The 20873-nt window shown below is 35.1% G+C and overlaps 1 protein-coding gene across 2 annotated transcripts in view; it reads left to right on the forward strand.

Moving 5' to 3' along the window:
• The window catches only part of RAB3C (RAB3C, member RAS oncogene family), a 298479-nt gene that overhangs the window by 139799 nt on the left and 137807 nt on the right, over nucleotides 1-20873 (forward strand). For both annotated transcript variants that reach the window (XM_009240730.4, XM_002815582.6), the window contains exon 3: nucleotides 13473-13591. In XM_009240730.4, coding sequence (XP_009239005.3) covers nucleotides 13473-13591 — 119 coding nt within the window. The remainder of the gene's footprint in view (nucleotides 1-13472; nucleotides 13592-20873) is intronic.

Genomic DNA, 20873 nt, shown 5'->3' on the forward strand with positions numbered 1-20873 from the left:
TAGAAAATTTTCAACCAAAGAGAAAGCAGGATGTGAAAAAAAGAAACATAACATAATCAGGCCAAATGTCATAGAATAAGATAGTAAATATAAAAATAAGTATAGTGGTTATTATAGAAAATATTAGTGGGCCAATTTCCTGTTAAAAGGATTCTGATCCACTATATCAAAAATACTATGAGAAAGAAAAATATATTTTAATTCAGAGCTGAAAAGGACTTAGAAAATGTAGTTTCTCATTTATAAATGAGAAAATCAAAGCCTAGAGAGTCCTGTGAGATAACCAAGGTCACTTTTTTTTTTTTAATTATTATTATACTTTAAGTTTTAGAGTACATGTGCACAATGTGCAGGTTAGTTACATATGTATACATGTGCCATGCTGGTGTGCTGCACCCATTAACTCGCCATTTAGCATTAGGTATATCGCCTAATGCTATCCCTCCCCCCTCCCCCCACCCCACAACAGTCCCCAGAGTGTGATGTTCCCCTTCCTGTGTCCATGTGTTCTCATTGTTCAGTTCCCATCTATGAGTGAGAACATGTGGTGTTTGGTTTTTTGTCCTTGCGTTAGTTTACTGAGAATGATGATTTCCAATTTCATCCATGTCCCTACAAAGGACATGAACTCATCATTTTTTATGGCTGCATAGTATTCCATGGTGTATATGTGCCACATTTTCTTAATCCAGTCTATCATTGTTGGACATTTGGGTTGGTTCCAAGTCTTTGCTATTGTGAATAGTGCCGCAATAAACATACGTGTGCATGTGTCTTTATAGCAGCATGATTTATAATCCTTTGGGTATATACCCAGTAATGGGATGGCTGGGTCAAATGGTATTTCTAGTTCTAGATCCCTGAGGAATCGCCACACTGACTTCCATAATGGTTGAACTAGTTTACAGTCCCACCAACAGTATAAAAGTGTTCCTATTTCTCCACATCCTCTCCAGCACCTGTTGTTTCTTGACTTTTTAATGGTTGCCATTCTAACTGGTGTGAGATGGTATCTCATTGTGGTTTTGATTTGCATTTCTCTGATGGCCAGTGATGATGAGCATTTTTTCATGTGTCTTTTGGCTTCATAAATGTCTTCTTTTGAGAAGTGTCTGTTCATATCCTTTGCCCACTTTTTGATGGGGTTGTTTGTTTTTTTCTTGTAAATTTGTTTGAGTTCATTGTAGATTCTGGATATTAGCCCTTTGTCAGATGAGTAGGTTGCAAAAATTTTCTCCCATTTTGTAGGTTGCTTGTTCACTCTGATGGTAGTTTCTTTTGCTGTGCAGAAGCTCTTGAGTTTAATTAGATCCCATTTGTCAATTTTGGCTTTTGTTGCCATTGCTTTTGGTATTTTAGACATGAAGTCCTTGCCCATGCCTATGTCCTGAATGGTAATGCCTAGGTTTTCTTCTAGGGTTTTTATGGTTTTAGGTCTAACATTTAAGTCTTTAATCCATCTTGAATTAATTTTTGTATAAGGTGTAAGGATGGGATCCAGTTTCAGCTTTCTACATATGGCTAGTCAGTTTTCCCAGCACCATTTATTAAATAGGGAATCCTTTCCCCGTTGCTGGTTTTTCTCAGGTTTATCAAAGATCAGATAGTTGTAGATATGCGGTGTTATTTCTGAGGGCTCTGTTCTGTTCCATTGATCTATATCTTTGTTTTGGTACCAGTACCATGCTGTTTTGGTTACTGTAGCCTTGTAGTATAGTTTGAAGTTAGGTAGCGTGATGCCTTCAGCTTTGTTCTTTTGGCTTAGGATTGACTTGGCAATGTGGGCTCTTTTTTGGTTCCATATGAACTTTAAAGTAGTTTTTTCCAATTCTGTGAAGAAAGTCATTGGTAGCTTGATGGGGATGGCATTGAATCTATAAATTACCTGGGGCAGTATGGCCATTTTCATGATATTGATTCTTCCTACCCATAAGCATGGAATGTTCTTCCATTTGTTTGTATCCTCTTTTATTTCATTGAGCAGTGGTTTATAGTTCTCCTTGAAGAGGTCCTTCACGTCCCTTGTAAGTTGGATTCCTAGGTATTTTATTCTCTTTGAAGCAATTGTGAATGGGAGTTCACTCATGATTTGGCTCTCTGTTTGTCTGTTATTGGTGTATAAGAATGCTTGTGATTTTTGTACATTGATTTTGTATCCTGAGACTTTGCTGAATTTGCTTATCAGCTTAAGGAGATTTTGGACTGAGACGATGGGGTTTTCTAGATATACAATCATGTCATCTGCAAACAGGGACAATTTGATTTCCTCTTTTCCTAATTGAATACCCTTTATTTCCTTCTCCTGCCTAATTGCCCTGGCCAGAACTTCCAACACTATGTTGAATAGGAGTGGTGAGAGAGGGCATCCCTGTCTTGTGCCAGTTTTCAAAGGGAATGCTTCCAGTTTTTGTCCATTTAGTATGATATTGGCTGTGGGTTTGTCATAGATAGCTCTTATTATTTTGAGATACATCCCATCAATACCTAATTTATTGAGAGTTTTTAGCATGAAGGGTTGTTGAATTTTGTCAAAGGCCTTTTCTGCATCTATTGAGATAATCATATGGTTTTTGTCTTTGGTTCTGTTTATATGCTGGATTACATTTATTGATTTGCATATATTGAACCAGCCTTGCATCCCAGGGATGATAACCAAGGTCACTTTTCTAACAAGTACCAGAGATTCAACCAGAACCTAGGTTTCCTGTCTTCTAATACTATACGATGTATTAAATTATACTTTTGTCTTCTTTTCCACAAAAACATGTTTAATTCCACAGGCTGAGTTTCCTGTGCATCTTTTTTTTTTCTTCTTGAAGATACTACTAGCTTTGTCTCCAGGACTAAAAGTATTTTTTTTTTTTCCTAGAGGGTAGATAAGAGTGTGACTCGTGATGAGAATAAAAATATTGCAATAAAGAAAAATCTTAGGTGATTTTTTTTCTTTGCTTTGACTGACCTAAGCTTAAGGAAAGATAATTTATTGTCTAATTGTATCTTTAAAAGTATGGAAGGTAATTAATGAAGGAAGAAGAAGAAGAATATTGAATAGGTGGAACATTTTCAGCTTGTTAAAATTTGTGAGTTTTGATGTTGTGATTAAAGATTTTAAGTGCTGGTGACACAGTAGATTTTGGAGAATTTCATTGACTTTAGTTTTTTGCACAAGTTAAACTCGAGATATCTGTGTGTCCCATGATGAAAATATGATTATGGAATACAGAAGTGTAGTCAAGCTTTCCTAGTAAGCGGAGCTATTATATTTATAGATTACATTTGAAACTGCGAAGACAGTGTAGTATCTGGTAGCATCATACAAGACGATGAGAGAGAATGAAGATCAGAAGCCTGTATAGCACCTTTAAGAGGTGAGCAGAAAGGGAAGCTTGCCAATCAGGAAGAGGAGCTTGCCAAGTGAAGAAGAAAACTTAAAGAGACTAAAGAATCAGGAGAACGTCATGCCCTGGAAGAGTGAATTTAAAGAAATAAGGGGTTATCATCTATACCGTGTGTTTTAGAATAGACAAGTAAGATGAGAACCAAAAGTTAAACTGCTGGATACGGCAGTGATGAGGTCATTGATTATTTTAGCATGAACAATTTCAGTAGAGTCTTAGCACTGGACGCAGCTACAATTGGTTGAAAAATGAATGGGGTTTGAAATAACAAAGCTGAAAAAGATCTAAAGCACATACATGAACAAAGGTTCAAAAGCGAGATGATAACATCAAATGGAAAGCCAAAGTAAAAAAACTATAACCTAAATTCTTCACTATTCAACCTAATATACAGAAAGAGGACTAGACTTTGGATATTTGAGAAAAGCTGGTCTTTGGTATGACCTGTGTCACTTCCCAGCACTGTGACTTAGAACTGGCACCTAACCTCTTTATTTCTCAGTTTCATCATCTAAAAAATGGTCTACTGCTTCAGAATAAATAAATGGCATGATATATATGAATGTGCATGTATGTAACACCCTGTTTAAGTCTACATTCTTGATGTTGTTTTTGTAATATTTTATTGGTAGTTAGCTCAGTAAAAAGCCTAAACTTGTGGTATACTTTGATATTACTTTTATCTAAACCCTGTTTTTGATCATGCTCTGCCCAGTCACCTATACCCATCCCCAAATCATGACTTGAATAGATCTCATAGTATTTCCAGTCATTGTTCTCTTATTAAAAAAAAAAAAAAAAACTCAGGCAGAACACAGGGGACTTTTAGGGCAGTGAAACTACTCCATATGATACTATAATTGTGGATTCATGTCATTACAAATTTCTGCAAAACCACAGGATGTAAAGCACCATGAGGGAAACCTAATGTAAACTATGGACTTTGGGTGATAATGATTTGTTAATGTAGGTTCATCAGTTGTAACAAATGCACCACTTGGGTGGGGGATGTTGATAGTGGAGGAGGCTATGCATGTATGGGGCTAGGGTGTTTATGAGATAGCCCCGTATTTTGTTCAGTTTTGCGTGAACCTAAAACTGCTTTTAAAAAAGTTGATTATTAAGACAGAAAGAAATCTCAGTACTGTTGAGCCTAGTTTAAAAAGGCAAAATTGTCATATCCAGTTTAACAATAATATTCTTCCCTTACCATAAATCTGACTATATTCTCAGGGACTGGTAGTACAATCAAAAGAGCAGTCTGATCCTCCCTTTCCGTCCCTTCTTTTTGTTGCTCTTGCTGTTTCAAAATCAGGGATGAAGAAGAGCTGGGAGACGAGGGGAGGGCAGATGACTGTACATAACCTGATGTGCAATTACAATTCTTTCTTGGCTTCTTCAGTGAAGCCTGTCCTGCCACCCACAGGACAAGCTTCTGTGTGACGGTCATCTGAATGCTGATTCCCTTATGGAGGACTTTCAGGAAGCCTGTTAGGGCTGTCTCGCTGCATAGTGCCATGACATGGAAGATTTGCTCAGATTCCTTCTCTTTTAAAATTTCTTCAGCTCCCTTCTGCCCCTGTTAATATACATCATAGCTTTCCACACCTCATCCAGCAGACAGCTCTCTTGGAGTTGGCTTAATGGCAAAATGTCTCAAGTGCAGCTACTTTCTGTAGTGTTTACTGATCCATGGGAAACTCACATAATCTAGCCATGCTAACCTGTGGGAAATCAGGCTTCTCCACTGCCTCCCGTTCCTCAACCCTTCTGTCTCTTTCCAGGTATCAGGTACTCCTGCACAAAAGCAGATCAAAATTTCATTGTTTAAGCAGATACTATTCAATGAGCCCAATCGGCACATGGCTTTGTGTGCATGAAAGTGCCCATCCCTTTATAAAGAGTCTGGTTTGAGTCTTAGTTGCCTATTTTAGGGCAATAGTAAAAGTCCCATTCAAAAGCCTGTTATCCTTTAAAACGCAATGCATTTGATCTAATGCAAGCATTTCTTATTGTGTTCTGTGAAGAAAAACAATTCTCAACCTTGACTAAAAGCTGTAAGCTGCCTGCATTTATGTATTTATCCTGCAGGTTTTGGAAAATATTGAATGTAATCAAAATCCCACTGGGAAAAAGTATGTCAAAAAGATTAATTAGAAGGAAAGCAAAAATGATGTCTTCTCCTGCCTTTGTGTTAAACATTCTTAGAAAACAAGCACTGAAATAAAATAAGTAAACATGCCTTTATATACTTTCGGCTGTAATTTTATTAAGGTCTGGAAGAGAGTTCCTCTGAGTGTTTAAATAGCATTTACTGAAAACCATCTCCAACTTTCATGAGCAGAAACATACAATTGGTAGATATGTCAGGGTATTACTGAGAATGGAGTCAAAGGCCCCTTATAAAAAAGCTATCTATGGCTTTTCCTCTCTTCCAGGAAAGACGAATTGCCATGGTAACACTGCCATGAAATAATAGGTCAGGTTTTATCCTTCTGCCTCAGGCTTATTCTATTAGATTTTACTTAGAAGTGGATGCCATTGTGAAATGAAGGTTTTTGGTATTTCAAAACTAAACATCATGACAAGAAAAATCTGATCAATAAAATCTGCTGGTATGAAAAGGATGGATAAAGGACAATAGGTAGGGAGTTAAACTGATTGAAGAACTATTTAGAGGCTGGTTTATTAGTACTCTTCTAAAATGTGGGCTTGTTTCACAGATGCTTGTATAACTGAATATGCGTAAATGCAGCCAGGCTGACTGCACAAGATCAGTTGGGAAAAGTGGTTTGTAAATTTTATTTTAATGGAGGATTAACTGCTCTAAGGAAAAAGTTTCCATTTCATTCCAAATGAAACAAGAAAGCATAAAACATTTAAGCTTCCTATTTTTCTTACTATTTTTGAAAGACAAATTCAATACTGTTTTGTGCCTATTTATGGAAATTTCTAAAAATGCAGCTTGGGAGCAAGTATTAATGACATTACACAAACAACATGGTGTGTAATAATTGAAATTCTGTTGTTTCTGTTGTTTGGGGGAGTTGTGTCTCAGTATATGCATCATGACTTTACATTTTTCTGGAACAGTAACTCAATCATTTTGGGATGAAATTCCAACAGAAACTAATATACAATTTTTGTCATATCAAGCAACATTGCTCTGTCCTTCTAATAGGACACACATTAGAATAAGAGAGGAATAGATAGATATCTAGTTTTTAAAGTAACAAGATATATCAAACCAACTTTTTTGAAGAGTTTCATTTAATTTAATGTAAGTTAAATGTAGAACATGGTAGTGGATTTTAGCATAACATCTTTCCTGAATTCACACAGTGAGACTATGTTTGACTTCTCCATAGACCACCTTGAATTTTCTGTAGTTTTTTCTTCTGTAAAGTACTAACAGTGTGTGTGGGTAGCTCTGAGATTTATATTGCCCTCAGTCTGATCATGAAGATTGCAAAGTGGGGTCAGTGACTGTGCTAGTTTCCTAGGGCTGCTATAACAAAGAGGCACAAACTGGGTGGCTTAACACAGCAGAAATTTATTGTCTCACAGTTCCAGAGACTGGAAGTTCTAAATTAAAGTGTCAGCAGTGCCATGCTGTCTCTGAAGGCTCTAGGGGAGAATCCAATTCTTGGCAGTCCTTGTCTTATAGATTCATCAGGCCAGTCTCTGCCTCTGCTTTTACATGGCTTTCTCCTGTGAGTGTTATGTCTCCAAAGTGTTATGTATATAAAGATTAAGGCCCATTTTAATCCAAAGTGACCTACCCATTGGGTACAGGGTATACTGCTCGGTTGATGGGTACACCAAAATCTCAGAAATAACCACTAAACAACTTAATTCATTTAACCAAACACCACCTGTTCCCCAAAAACCTATTGAAATAATTTGAAAAAAGAAGACCTCATTTAATTTGGTTACATCTGCAATGACCCTTTTTCTAAATAAAGTCACCTTCATAGGTTCTGGGGTGAGGAATTCAGTGTATATTTCTGGGGGACACAATACAACCCACAGCAGAAACTGAATTGAGGGACTTCGACACTAAATAAATTGTCTGTATTACAATTTTAAATTGCTATGCTGTCTAGTTCTTTAGGGAAATAAATGGCGATATTATTTGAGTTATGTTTCATTACTAATGGTTACTCTCATTTTCCCTTTCCCTTCAACTTTAAATTTTTGTAGATATATAGAGAATATGGTATTCCTAATTAAGTGCTCTCAATGTATAGAATTTTAAAATGTACAAATATGGTTAGAATAGGTAAAATAAGTTTACTATATACCTATCACAGTTCCTAACTTGTAATAGGTGTTCCACTAAATGTTTATTGAATGAATCAACCAGTGTTAACATTAAAATATATTGAGCATAATTTAATCTGTCTTTAATGATTCAAAACAATTTCTTTGGGCAAAAGGTAACTAGGTATGAATTAAGAGATCCCCACTTGCCTGAGTGCTCAATGACTGAGTATTTATTCTGTTTCACTTCTTTATGTCCATTTGGAAACTCATTAGGTTTTTTGTCTTGGATTACACTGTTCCCAGCCCCCATTTCTTTTGACTTCCCCCTTTGGGTTATCACATATTCTTTTCTATAGCTTAATTAAACTACTTTTGTTGAACAATTAACATCAAGTGTTTTGATTTGGTTTCTCCCCCAAAAAATTGTCTACTTTATCATGTATCAGGATTGTCTGTCCTTTGATCTATTTTTCTCTGTCTAGGTATCCAATAAATGTATTTTGATCGTGGTTATATTATTTGAGTTATATTTCTTTACTAACGGTTACTCCCATTTTCCCTTTAATTGAATACAAGGAGAAGTAACCACTAAAACAAAAAACAAAGTACATTACAACTCCTACCTTACAAATGACTGCTATTTCCTCAATTTTAAAATTGAATGTTATTTCTGCATGACCTTAGAAGGTTTTAAGAATTCAGTACATAACAGTTTTTAAAAAGAAAGATTTCATTAGAAAAACATTCTAAGGCAGAAACAAAGAGTGCCAAAATTCAAACCGAAAAAGTTTTAAGCTACTACTTATCAAGCTGTGAATGTTTTCTATTTTATAGTTTTTTCTTGACAGATATTCAAGTATTTGTTAATCAAACTTGCCATTAATGCCAAAATTCCCCTAAAAACATGATTAGGAAATCAAAATATTTAAGCTAACTGAAATGATTTTTTTTTTCAAAAAAAAAGGAAAATGAAAGCTATATCACTCATGGAAGAAAGTTTTTATTTTTTAATCACATTTTTATCCCTCATTTTCTCTCCGATATTTCCAGTTGTGTTTTTCAGTCACGAGAAGCCTACATTTATGGAAAATCAGCAAGTATACCCAGTTATTAGCATCAGCTAGGGAGAGGAACAACACAAAGCCAGGATTTTGAGCCAGCTTCCTGGGCAAATTGGGAAAAGATACCATTTTAGTTAGTTACCTGAGACTGTTCAAGTTTAATTACATTAGTGGCACTTGACATTATAAAATGTTTTTTTCTTTCAGATATAACCTTCTTCCATCATTAGTAAATGTCAATTATAATGAAGTGTTTTTCCCACTTCCTCTTCTTCCTGATATAACGGAAGAAAATGCTAATGAGTTTATAATCCTGAAATTGTTTTCAAAGCCAAAACAAAGTCAACTTGGTGTTTGTTTATTAGCTGAATTTTATTCTTTATATTTGGAGAATAAATGTTCTCATTTTGTTTCTTACTATATTTTCCCTACTTCGTGCAATTTCTTATTCTCCCTGCGAGCTTTTAAATGATAAATATTACCAATTAGATTGTATTTCTGGGTTCAAATCAGAATGATGTTGAAGATCTTGCCCCTTGCTGTGACTTAAGTACCATCTGAAAGCTTCTATATTTTTTTTCTTAAAAGCTGGTTTTTCCCTCTCTCATTTTTGATTTTGATACATAATGGCTATTCAACCTGTGGTTTCTAACAGTTTCCTGTAACATTTCAATCAGAATATAATGGTGACTTGATTTCTTCTCTCTCAAAGATTAAATATATCCACAATATGAAATTGATGCATTTTATAACAAAGAACAAGTTTCTTTACTGTCAAAATGAAATTAACATCTTTTGAAAAGGGGACACCATCACTGGAAGAGGTCAAGAAGGAAGACAGAGATAAAGTCAGTTTTCCAACACAACATTATTCAGTGTCTGTGCTGAAAACATGCTTGACAGAAAAGGTCTGGGTCACCTTTTAGCAGTGTCTTGGTATACTGGTTGTTTCCCCTACTGAGAAATTAGGGGGAAGCTGTCTATTGTAGTGCAGAGAAGGCAGCAGGCATGGGGTCCCAACCTGTAAGAATGCTTTGTAATCAATGCCAAAAAAAAAGCGTGACCAAGAGAAAAAGAAAGCCATTTAAAGTTACTTTACAATAGGCAAAATAAAAATGGTAAATTACACTTATAGATAATATGTTCTGGAAAATATGAACCCAAGCCAAATGTGGGAAAATTTTAAAATAGACTGACTAGTTATAAGGGGTTATGCTCCCCAGAAAGCTTACACATATCACAAAAGCTTTGCTTAAACCCTAAAGTATAATAATAATAAAAAATAAAAAAATAAAAAAATAAAAAATAAATAAAAAACTTTTGGTAGGTAAAAAAAAAAAAAAGCTTTGCTTATACTTTTCATTTTAAACAGTCTTTGGAAGTTTGGTTCTGACATTTTATCCATGTTGTCTAACTTTCTTCTTTGTTTCACCGTTGGATATACTGCTAACTGAATTAAATCCAATGAATATATAAGAATATCCAAATAAGTTCAAGATTTGCTTCTTTCTGCCTAATTTGTATATTTGTCCCAATGAGATACACTTTACTACATCTATGTTTATCCCTAGCATCTACATTTTTATTTTAAAATATTTATAAAATAGTAAGCAAAGTCCAATAAAATATTCAAATAGTGGCCAAATAATTTCTATCATATAGTCATGCAATTATGCAACATTGCATTTTTATTATTATGGCTGGGATTCAACTCTTAAGTTCATTAACCATTTATTTACCTTTTCAATAATTTTTACTATTAGAATACTTAACTTTTTTAGTGATTTCTTAGCACCATTTTACATATTAAATATATTAACCTTTGGTCTCTCTGGTCTAGTGCAAATATACTTCCCAGTTTATCATTTGATGTTCTATCGTTTTAATTTTACTTTTTTTATATTCAAGGGATTGACAGATTTTCATGTGGTGAACTTTACTTTCTTTTTTATTTTCTGCCATTGATAGTATGTTCTGAAAGATCTTCCTCACCTGTTTTACGTTATTTCTGCTATTTTGAGTACTATAATCTGTTTTCATCCTACTTTTGAAACTTTATTTTCTGTAAAATTACCAAATAAATACCTTGTAATCAGGCCAGCCTTACCCCTGCTCCAAGAGTAGAATATAATTGTTGGCTTCACAAAAATTCACACTCTTAGCTAATTTTCAGTTCCATTTTATACCCTACATTCTTCCAGAATAATTCACTGATTCCCAGCCTCCTTTGATCACTCTTCTCTAAACTTTCAGGAGCCAAATAGGATATAACACACAAATTGGGAAAGAGTTGTAGGCAATCTTTAGTTTCACACTGCTGTTCATGGTGGGGTGTAAGCATCTAAGCAGGTACACACCTATGGGTGAAGAATAGCAAATTCAACATGAGCCCTTCCCAATAGTGACCTTATGAGGCATTAATTTCATTTTGATGGTAAAGGGAGCTGTTCCTGTGTGCAGCACATTAGTTTTGCCTCCAAGGCCTGTTAAATCTTAGGGGTAGCTGGGATGCACTCTGAATCCAAAGGAGGCATCTCTGGGATAAGAAAGTCCAGATTGATGTCGGAAAGAAGATAATATTTCTGTCCAAAATGCTAAGCATCTAAAGAGTACTAGGAAAGCGAAGTTAGATGCCAGTCTCCAGGGAAAGTGGCGAAGAGAGAAACTGAAGAGCATTTGAATTATAAGTGATGCCCCAGGTCCTGATGAGGGAGTTTGAATTGAGGAACAATTACTCTAATTATACTGTAAGGTATATGTGATATATACAGGTCCATTTTGTTGATGTATCTGCCTCTGATTCCCAAATTTAACTGTTATATGCCATCTCTCTTTTGCAAGTGTCAAACTTCTGTACTTGTAAGCTGCTGTCTTTATCTTGTATTAGCCTTGCTGTCCCACATCTAAGTAATAAAAGCTAGTACATGCCATTTTTTGACCAATTTTTGTGTGCTGCTCTCTGTGGGAAGCACTTTACATGAATTACTTCATGGAACCCTAACAAGCATGCTAAATGTTAGAGGGATTTGGTTTACAGAGGTTCAGTAACTTGGCCACATTCCTCAGCTATCTAATGGGAGAGAAGGACCTCAAATCTGCATCTGTCTGACTCAAACATACATATAAAGCAGGTATTTTTATTCCCATTTTACAATTAAATAAACTGAGACTGAATTGCAAGCTTCTTAAAAGCAGGGACCTTTTTATAAACTTCCTTTTTTCCCCACAGTGGCTTGTACTTAGTAGATAGACAAATGCATAGTGGTGGAGCTAATATACTCCTCTGATCTTAAACTGCAATAAAAAGCTCAGATTTTAAATAAATATGATCTATCTTTTTATTTTGTTTTCTATAGTTAGATGCCGCTTAATGAAAGTAAACATATGTAGAAGGTACTTTGAGCGGGTTCTTTACCAAAAAAAGAATTTTTCAGAATATTGCAGAACTGCCATATAAAAATCATTAGGACATAAAAGTGGCTTAAAAGAGGTAGCAACTTATCCTAGATCACAAAGAAAAGAATAGAAACAAAGAAACAAATGAAAAAAAAAACCAAAAAAACCCTGTGCACTTTAACTCCATCCTCCCACATTCTGACTTTGTGTTATTACAATTTACATATATTTATATTGCCTTTCTCTTAACAGGTTGCTGTAACTACTGTTGTTTTGATAGATTTGTCTTCTGCACTTCATACTAGAGTTATGAGGGGATTGCCACCACAATTATACAGTATTGTCGGTTTGTCTATGTGCTTACTTTTAACAGTGGGTTTTATACCTTTAAGTGTCTTCTTTTTGCATATTAATGGAGTTTTTTTTCAAATTGAAGAACTCCCTTTAACATTTGTAGATGGGTCTGGTGGTGGTGAATTTTCTCAGCTTTTGTTTGCCTGAGAAAGACTTCATCTCCTTCATAGATAAAGGATATTTTTGCTGGCTACAGTATTCTTTGATGGCAGATTTTTCAGCACTTTGAAAATGCAGTCCCGCTCTCTCCTGGCCTTTATGGTTTTCATTGAGAAGCCTGTTGTCAGACAAATTGGAGCTCCTTTATATGTTATTTGCTTCTTTGTACTTGCTGCTTTTAGGATTCTCCATTTGTCCTTGACCTTTGAGATTCTGACTATTATAAGCCTTGGGGTAGTCTTATTTGGGTCAAATCTGTTTGATATTCCCTGACCTTGCTACATCTGGTTATTTATCTCTTTCTCAAGCTTTGGAAAGTTTTCTCTTATTATTTCTTTAAATAAGCTTTCTATCCCTTGCTCCTGCTCAACTCTTTTGAACACCAATAATTTTTAGATTTGGTCATTTGAAGTACAAATATAGAGTTTGGTAGAAGAAATAAGATGTAGTGTTTGCTAACTCAGTAGGGTGACTGTAATTTACAATAATCAATTGTATATTTTAAAGTAGCTAGGAGTGAATAATCTGAATGTTTCTGCATAAAGAAAAGACAAATATTTAAAGTGTTGTATATCTTAATTATACTGATTTGATCTTTACAAATTATATAAATATATTAAATTATTACATGTACCCTGAAAATATCTACATCTATTATGTATCAGTAAAAAAATCATTTAAAAAAATCATTAGAGGAAACAAGACTTAAAAAGATAGACAGCTATACACAACAAGTACATTTTAGACTCTATTGTGACTCTTTTTGGAATTATTAATCCCTTCCCAAAAATGTATTGCCTTATTTCTGAGAGATTATCATTTTTTTTTTATTCTTTAGGACACAGCAGGCCAGGAAAGATACAGGACTATCACCACAGCCTATTATCGTGGAGCCATGGGCTTTATTTTAATGTATGACATTACAAATGAAGAATCCTTCAATGCAGTACAAGATTGGTAAGTTAGAGCAAATACTCTTATTACTGATAATGATGGTTCTCTGGTCAACTCTGTCTTTCTCCCCAAAGCAGTGACCATACTGCAATGTAATATATGTGTTTACATTACACTACAATCCCGCCTGTGCTTCATTTAAAAAAAAAAAAATGCTGTTTATGCACAGAAGCATTATTTAGGGATTGATAAGAAGTCATTCTGATGATTTTTCTGCATTTTGTTCATTCCAGTGCTTTGCATTTTGTCATCATTGCTTCCATGGAAACTAGTGCATTGCTTTTGATTTTTTAAAATATAAATAACGAATGGTTTGGCAGTTTACTGATCTAAAATAGGGATCTAGAAACTATGGCTCGTGTGCCAAATCTGGCCCACTGCTTGTTTAGTAAATCAACTTTTATTAGCATACACTCCCCTCAGTGTTGTCTTTGACTGCCTTAACACCACCACAGCAGAGTTAAGTAGTTGCAACAGAAACCATAGTGCCGGTAAAGCCTAAAATATTTTCAGTCTGGCCATTTATGAAAAAAGTTTATGGACCCCTTATCCAAAAGATTTGTTAAACAGGTTATTCAAACTGAAAAATTTTGAAGGACTGAGATAAAGGATAAGATAAAACCAAAACTTTTTCTGACTCCTAGCTGCATCGAACTATCTGAAAATACTTCTGACCCTGATGAGTGTTTACAGTGGGGGGTTATTCCTATGGCTACAGTATCCTTCATTCTATCCCACCAGCACCTTGAGAGGAGACACTGAAAAGCCAACGAGAATGGTCATGAGCTCAAGCACAGGGCTAAAGAGGACAGTTTTTCTGTGGAAAGAGCGAGAATCTAGGTAGGGCTTTGTGTGACATTAGGAAGGAAATGGAGCTCCCAAAATGGAGTTCCCACTGGTGGTGGCTAGGACTGACTGAAGAAATACCACATTTTAACTGTAAATATAATCACATATTATCTTATGTAAGGAAAACTTTGACAATACATAGGCAAAACCGACAGCATTCTTTTTTTTGTTTTGTTTTCTATGATAATATTATCCAAAATGATTTTTACAGATATATCAGTTCAGTGAGGGTCAGATGCTATTAAAAATATTTCCATTTGCTTTTGTTTTTTTCTTTTCAATTTTAATTCTTCATCTAGGAAGACTTCTTATTTACACACACACACACACACAGTTACAATGCAAGAATAATACTATTGGCAATAGCAATTCAAAAGAGAAATACAGGGTTATAAACTAAAAAAGACAAGTTTAAGATGTATTCTTCCACTGAGGAATGCAGAAGAAAGCTTAAGTAACTATTCTTTTTAGTAAACTGAATATTGTAAAAATGCCAGTATTTCTCAAATTAATTTATAAACTCAAGGCGATCTTAATTAAATACAGCAGATTTTGTACAAAATGAAATGAAATGGGAAATCCAGAGATAGGCATAAATCTATATGAGGATATAGTTTATGATAAAAGTAGCATTCAAGTTAGTGACAAAAAGGTTGGTTCAATTAAGAGTATTATGATATCTAGTTAATTGCCACATATAGCCTGAAACACATATTGCTATGTAATATGGTAATTTTAACCTTGACTACTTCCTGTCTTAAAATGTTAAGATCCAGGAATCCCAGGCCAGAAGTGCTATTATAAGTTTTCCAAAAGAACAAGATCTTAAAAGCATGGAAGACCTCTGCCCAAAATTCCTGCCTCATCAATGCCTGCTGAATTAATTAAAACTTCCTCAGCCTGACTTTCCGACATACCACATAATGGTGCCACTATATCTTCATGCCTTCATCTCTTACTATTCTAGAAGCAAACTAAACCATTCATTGTTTCTGAAGCCCAGCTTAAACTTTCCAACATTTGTGCTTCTTTTCTTCTATCCTTTTTTTCTCTGCTTTGCATGTCTCTTTCCTCAATCTGTTAATCCATCTGCCCCAAGGCATATAGATTTGTCAAAAACCAACAAAAGCCTCTTCTAGAAACAAACCCTTACCTACTTTTTTTAATCCAAAATTAGATGATCACTTGATTTATTAGGGTTTTTTAATTCATTCAACAAGCACTTATTGAGCACCTAACTTTGACAGCCAATCTGTCAGACATAGCGTTTAGTACCTATGCCAGCATTTACTATCTCAGTTAATAGATCCACCATCACCCAGTTATCTGATGTAGAAATATGAGCACTGTCTTTTATTTCTTCCTCTTTTACAAATAGAATCTCATTGACCACCAAGTCCAATCATTTTGACTTTCTAAATGCCTCTCCAATCTATTGCTCTTTTTTCTTCCTATTGCCATTGTCTTAATCCAAACCATTCATTTAGGAGTCCTTTATCTTATCTCCTGATCTTCAGGTTCCACCCTCTACAGGTGATCCATCTTATTGCCATCAGAGCTACATAAGTGAACTTTAGTACGTCTCGGGCCTTAAAAATAAAACTTCCAGTAATATCTTATTATGTGCAGTAGCGATTCTGGGGAGCACATGTTAATCACCTGTAGAGCTTTGACAACATACACAAGCCCAGACTCCACTCTGGATCTACTAAATCAAATCTCCCATAAGATACACAGGCATATGAATTTTTCAAGGCTCCACAGGTGATTCTGAAGCCCATTTCTGGTTAAGACCATTGATTTGTAATGAAATCCAAACTCACTAACATAGTGGACAGTGCAACCTCCAGGTATCTATTTCACTGACATCATCTCCTATCACTCTCTTCCATACGCTCTATGTTTCATCTAAATGGAAATTTTCTCAGTTTACCTAAACTCCATCCTTTTACTACCTCTGTTTCTCTGCCTGAAATACTTTCTCTGTTATCTTTAAAAAGTCTATTTACTTTTCAAGGCTATCTCTTTTACAAAGCTTTAAAAGATATCTCTACCCCTTTTCCTACCCACTCCCACCTTTATTCACAACAGACAATACTATCCACACCCTCATCTCTGCACCCACACTACCCTGGCACTTTCTGCAGATCACGTAAGACCTAGCGGACTCTGCTATTATTTCATTATATTTTCATTAATCATTTTTCCCCATTACAGAATACAATACAATACAATACAATACAATACAATACATGCACTCTTATTTTTTCTCATTTCTTTATCGTGGTAAAATATATATAACATAAAATTTACTGTCTTAACCATTTTTTCTGTACATAGTTCAGTAGTATTAAATACATTCAACCATCACCACCATCCAGCTCCAGAATTCTTATCATCTTGCAAAACTTATATTTAAACAGTAACTTCCCATCACTCTTTCCCTGCACCCCTCAGCAAACACAAACCTGCTTTCTGTCTCTACGATTTTAACTACTTTAAGTAGCTCATATGAGTGGAATCATGCAGTATTTGTCTTTTAGTGACTGGCTTATTTTACTTAACATACTGTCCTCAAGTTTCATCCATATTGTAGCATGTCAGAATGTCCTTCCATTTTATATTTTATTATATATAATAAAATATACATTATATATAACTTATATGTTACATATAATAAAATATACATACACTCATACACACAATATATGTTACATAATGTACATTGTGTGTATGTGTATATATAAACACAAAAAATATTGTATTTTATATTTATATTTCTATTATATATACACACATATACATACACTATATGTATATTTATATTATATATATACACATATATATACTATATTAATCCAATATATATTTTGAATGGATGATCTAAAGTACTAAACAGAATTACATCCTGATTTCCCAGCAAAAAATATAGAAATTACTTCAAACTGACATAGCCAGGAATTAATGGTTCTATTCTTCCTCTCAACAATAGATTTAAGATTGTGGTGCCGCTATGGCACCAATTATATTTATCTTTTTGTTTTTCTTAAGTGTATACTTGTCTTAAGTTCCTACTAGATTAGAAACTATTTGTAGGGAAAGACTATCTTATTTATCTGTATTTCCTATTTGACATAATAACTAGCACAAAATGGATATTTTAAAAATTATTATTAATTTCAAAAGTAAAAAAAAATCAGAAATCTTAAGAAACGTTTAAAGAATTAGAACAGAATTGTATAATAAAAGAAAAAAGCCCTTTGGGGAAAACCATTCCAGTGCAGCTACTAAAGCCTGCTCTACATGTACAGTATAATTGAATGGTGGTTGTGGGTGAGGAAGCTTGCTGATATTCAGTGATGGCCTTCTACAACAGGAAATAAGGTATTCTGAAAGAAATAAGCCCAAAGAAACACATTCTTTAAATTGCTGGTCTCCAAGTGCTGATCTTAAGTGTATAAAAAAATACAGAAAAACATATCTAGCAAAAAGAAAAATTAATTAAAGCTGAGCTGCAGCTTAAGTTTCAGCTATTCTTCCCAACAAAATGAACTTTGATTATACAGAAAGAAAAAAAAAAGCTTGCTGACTGTGATTTCTCCAAAATCCTAAAACTGTCTTACTATACAGGAAGAATTAAAGTTCCCTTTTCAAAAAACATTTTATTACACACAAATTCTGGTCTGTTAAGGAGAAGGCAAGTGTATTAGTCTGTTCTCAAGCTGATAATAAAGACAGCCAAGACTGGGTAATTTATAAACGAAAGAAGTTTAATTGACTCACAGTTCCACATGGCCAGGGAGGCCTCACAGTCATGGCAGAAGGTGAAGGAAGAGCAAAAACACATTTTACATGGCAGCAGGCAAGAGAGCATGTTCAGGGGAACTGCCCTTTATAAAACCATCAGATCTCGTGAGACTTACTCACTATCATAAGAACAGCATGGGAAAAAACCCACCCCGTGATTCAATTACCTCCCACTAAGTTCCTCCCATGACACGTGGGAATTATTACAATTCAAGGTGAGATTTGGGTGGAGACACAGCCAAACCATATCAGCAAGCATGGAGATTTAGAGAGAGTAGCAAGCAGCAAGCTAACAGATTATTTTGAGGAAATGGAAGCTATCTCTTTTTTGAAAACACATTAGACTGTGTTTTGAATTTTCCAGTGGAATTTTATTTAAGGAGTTAAATTATCCTCTTTGGCCAAATTCCCCAGTTCTGTAAAATTAATACAAAATTAAGCCCACTGTAAGCCTATTTAGAATTTATGTAGAATCTATAAATTTTCAAAAAGAATGTGAGAAACTCAACACAAAAAAATGCATACACTGTGGTTAGTAAAATATGAGCAGAAAGTAACTCCCAAGGATCAGGATGATGGTTGTAGCTGTCATTCCCTTGAAACAGAGAAGAAAAAGCTTTATGTGCTAATAGTTTATTGGGACGTACGGGGCCTGGAAGCAAGAGTGAGGAGAAAAGGGAGCATCAGGGAAGAGAGAGAACAAACATGGAGGGTGTTGGGATTTGCAAACTGATCTCTACTTGGTAGCAAGATAACTGACCATTGATCTCACAGGAACGTCTTCAGAGGTGCCTTATGAATAATGCATCTCAGGACAGACTATCTGGTAGAAGGAAGGAAGAAGTGACCCATTAGCTTTTCTCTTCTATTGGTCCGATGTTCACTTCTGGGACTTTAACTCTTCCATACTTCCCAGTTACACATATATGGGTGACTCATGGCTCAGCAGCAGTAGGGAAACTTCAGTGTGGGAGGCAAGGGGTCTGTGGCGTTGGCCTGAGATGAGCTGCTTTGGGCTGTGCCCATGTCATGATAACACAGGTGATAGTCCAGAAGAGCCCTTGCAGAAGTGGTTAGCAGAAGGAATGAACAAGTGACCAAGAGCCCTTCAGACAGGTGAGTCCGGAAAGATCTGAGGGGTTGCATAAAAGGTGTCTTTTAGAGAATTTTAAAGCTTATGAAAATCCAAAGGGTCAAATGGTTATTGTGCTTGAAATACAGTTTGGTTATGAGATTGCTGAAAACCAAGGTAATAACCAAGGCCAAAAAATTTTTTTATATATTTTATTTATTAAACGTGATATATTATATAGCTCTCATTATAGGAAAGGAGAAAAAACATATCAATCTTACAGGGAAATAAGAAACTTCAAAAAAGTTTTTGTTGAATTTGGATGGAAATGCTTTTTATTTGGGGCACATTGGGTTTATGTTAACAATAGCTTTTATAACTAGTACTAAAAAGGCCATGAGACTCGTTTTTTTCTTTCTTAAAGAAGACAGAATATTTGAGCACCTTCAGTGAAGGCCTCTGTGAGTGGCTGGGCAAATATAATCCAAGCACGTAGAGTTCTTGTGGTCTCAAATGATCCAAGAACTGAATGGTAACCACTCAAGGGAATGAATGGATTACATGCTTCCTAGACTATGTTCTCTAAATGTCGTTTTCTACTTTATGCCTTTGATAGGAGCTGGATAGGCAGTTTGATATGTAAAGTTATGCTCTCTGAGGAAGACCTCAGGTGCTTATATTCCATCCAATATTTTGGAAACCAGATGCTGACCTTATATTAATATATTTGCTCAATTCTTCTAGTTTATGAACTTCTTTCAGTCCCTTGAACTTCTCATACCTCTGGGTCTCTCTTCCCCTGGGCTCTGCCTTTCATAACAAACCATATTCCTCCAACCTTCACCCAGATCAAGCTAATTTATTGTTATCGTTCAGATTTTAGCTAGATTCTCATTTCTTCTGAGAAACTTTTCTTAATCCCAGAGTAGGTTAGTTGCTTATGTAGTGAGCTCTAGAAACCATGCTACCCAGTATATCTTACAACATATAAAACTGCTTATTTGGTTATCTTTTTTCCTGCTGGATTCTAACTTCCTTGAAGATAAAGAGTCTGTTTATCTTCCCCACTTTTACATCCCAGTGCCTACTCTAGTGCCTGGCACTTAGTGGCTGCTCAATATTCATGAAATGAGTGAGTAAAACTACATAGAAAACGCAGACCATATTCATGGAATGAGTGAGTAAAACTACATAGAAAACACAGACCTAGTGAGGTTATCTTAATTAATTGGAGTGTTTTATAAAAATCACAGGGATGTTAGATGGCTATAAACAATCACACTGGAAGCTGCAGTGATGTTTACAATGTGCTTCAGACTTGTCCATGTGGTAAAAATGTGTGTCATCATGGTCCTTAACTAGGCTAATTTGCCAGATATCTATTTGCTTAAATCTACAGTTTGTTAAGGAGCATAGAGTTGTAGAGGCAAAGGCAGCAATCTAGTGGCTCCATGGTTTTGGGAAAGTAAATGCTACTTCTTTTTTAAAAACACAGTATTCTGTGTCTGGATCCCCCAGCAGGGTTTGATTTAAGAAATAAATTAATGAATGATTTAT

This window comes from Pongo abelii, chromosome 4 (genome assembly GCF_028885655.2).
Source record: "Pongo abelii isolate AG06213 chromosome 4, NHGRI_mPonAbe1-v2.0_pri, whole genome shotgun sequence".
Lineage (NCBI taxonomy): Eukaryota > Metazoa > Chordata > Mammalia > Primates > Hominidae > Pongo > Pongo abelii.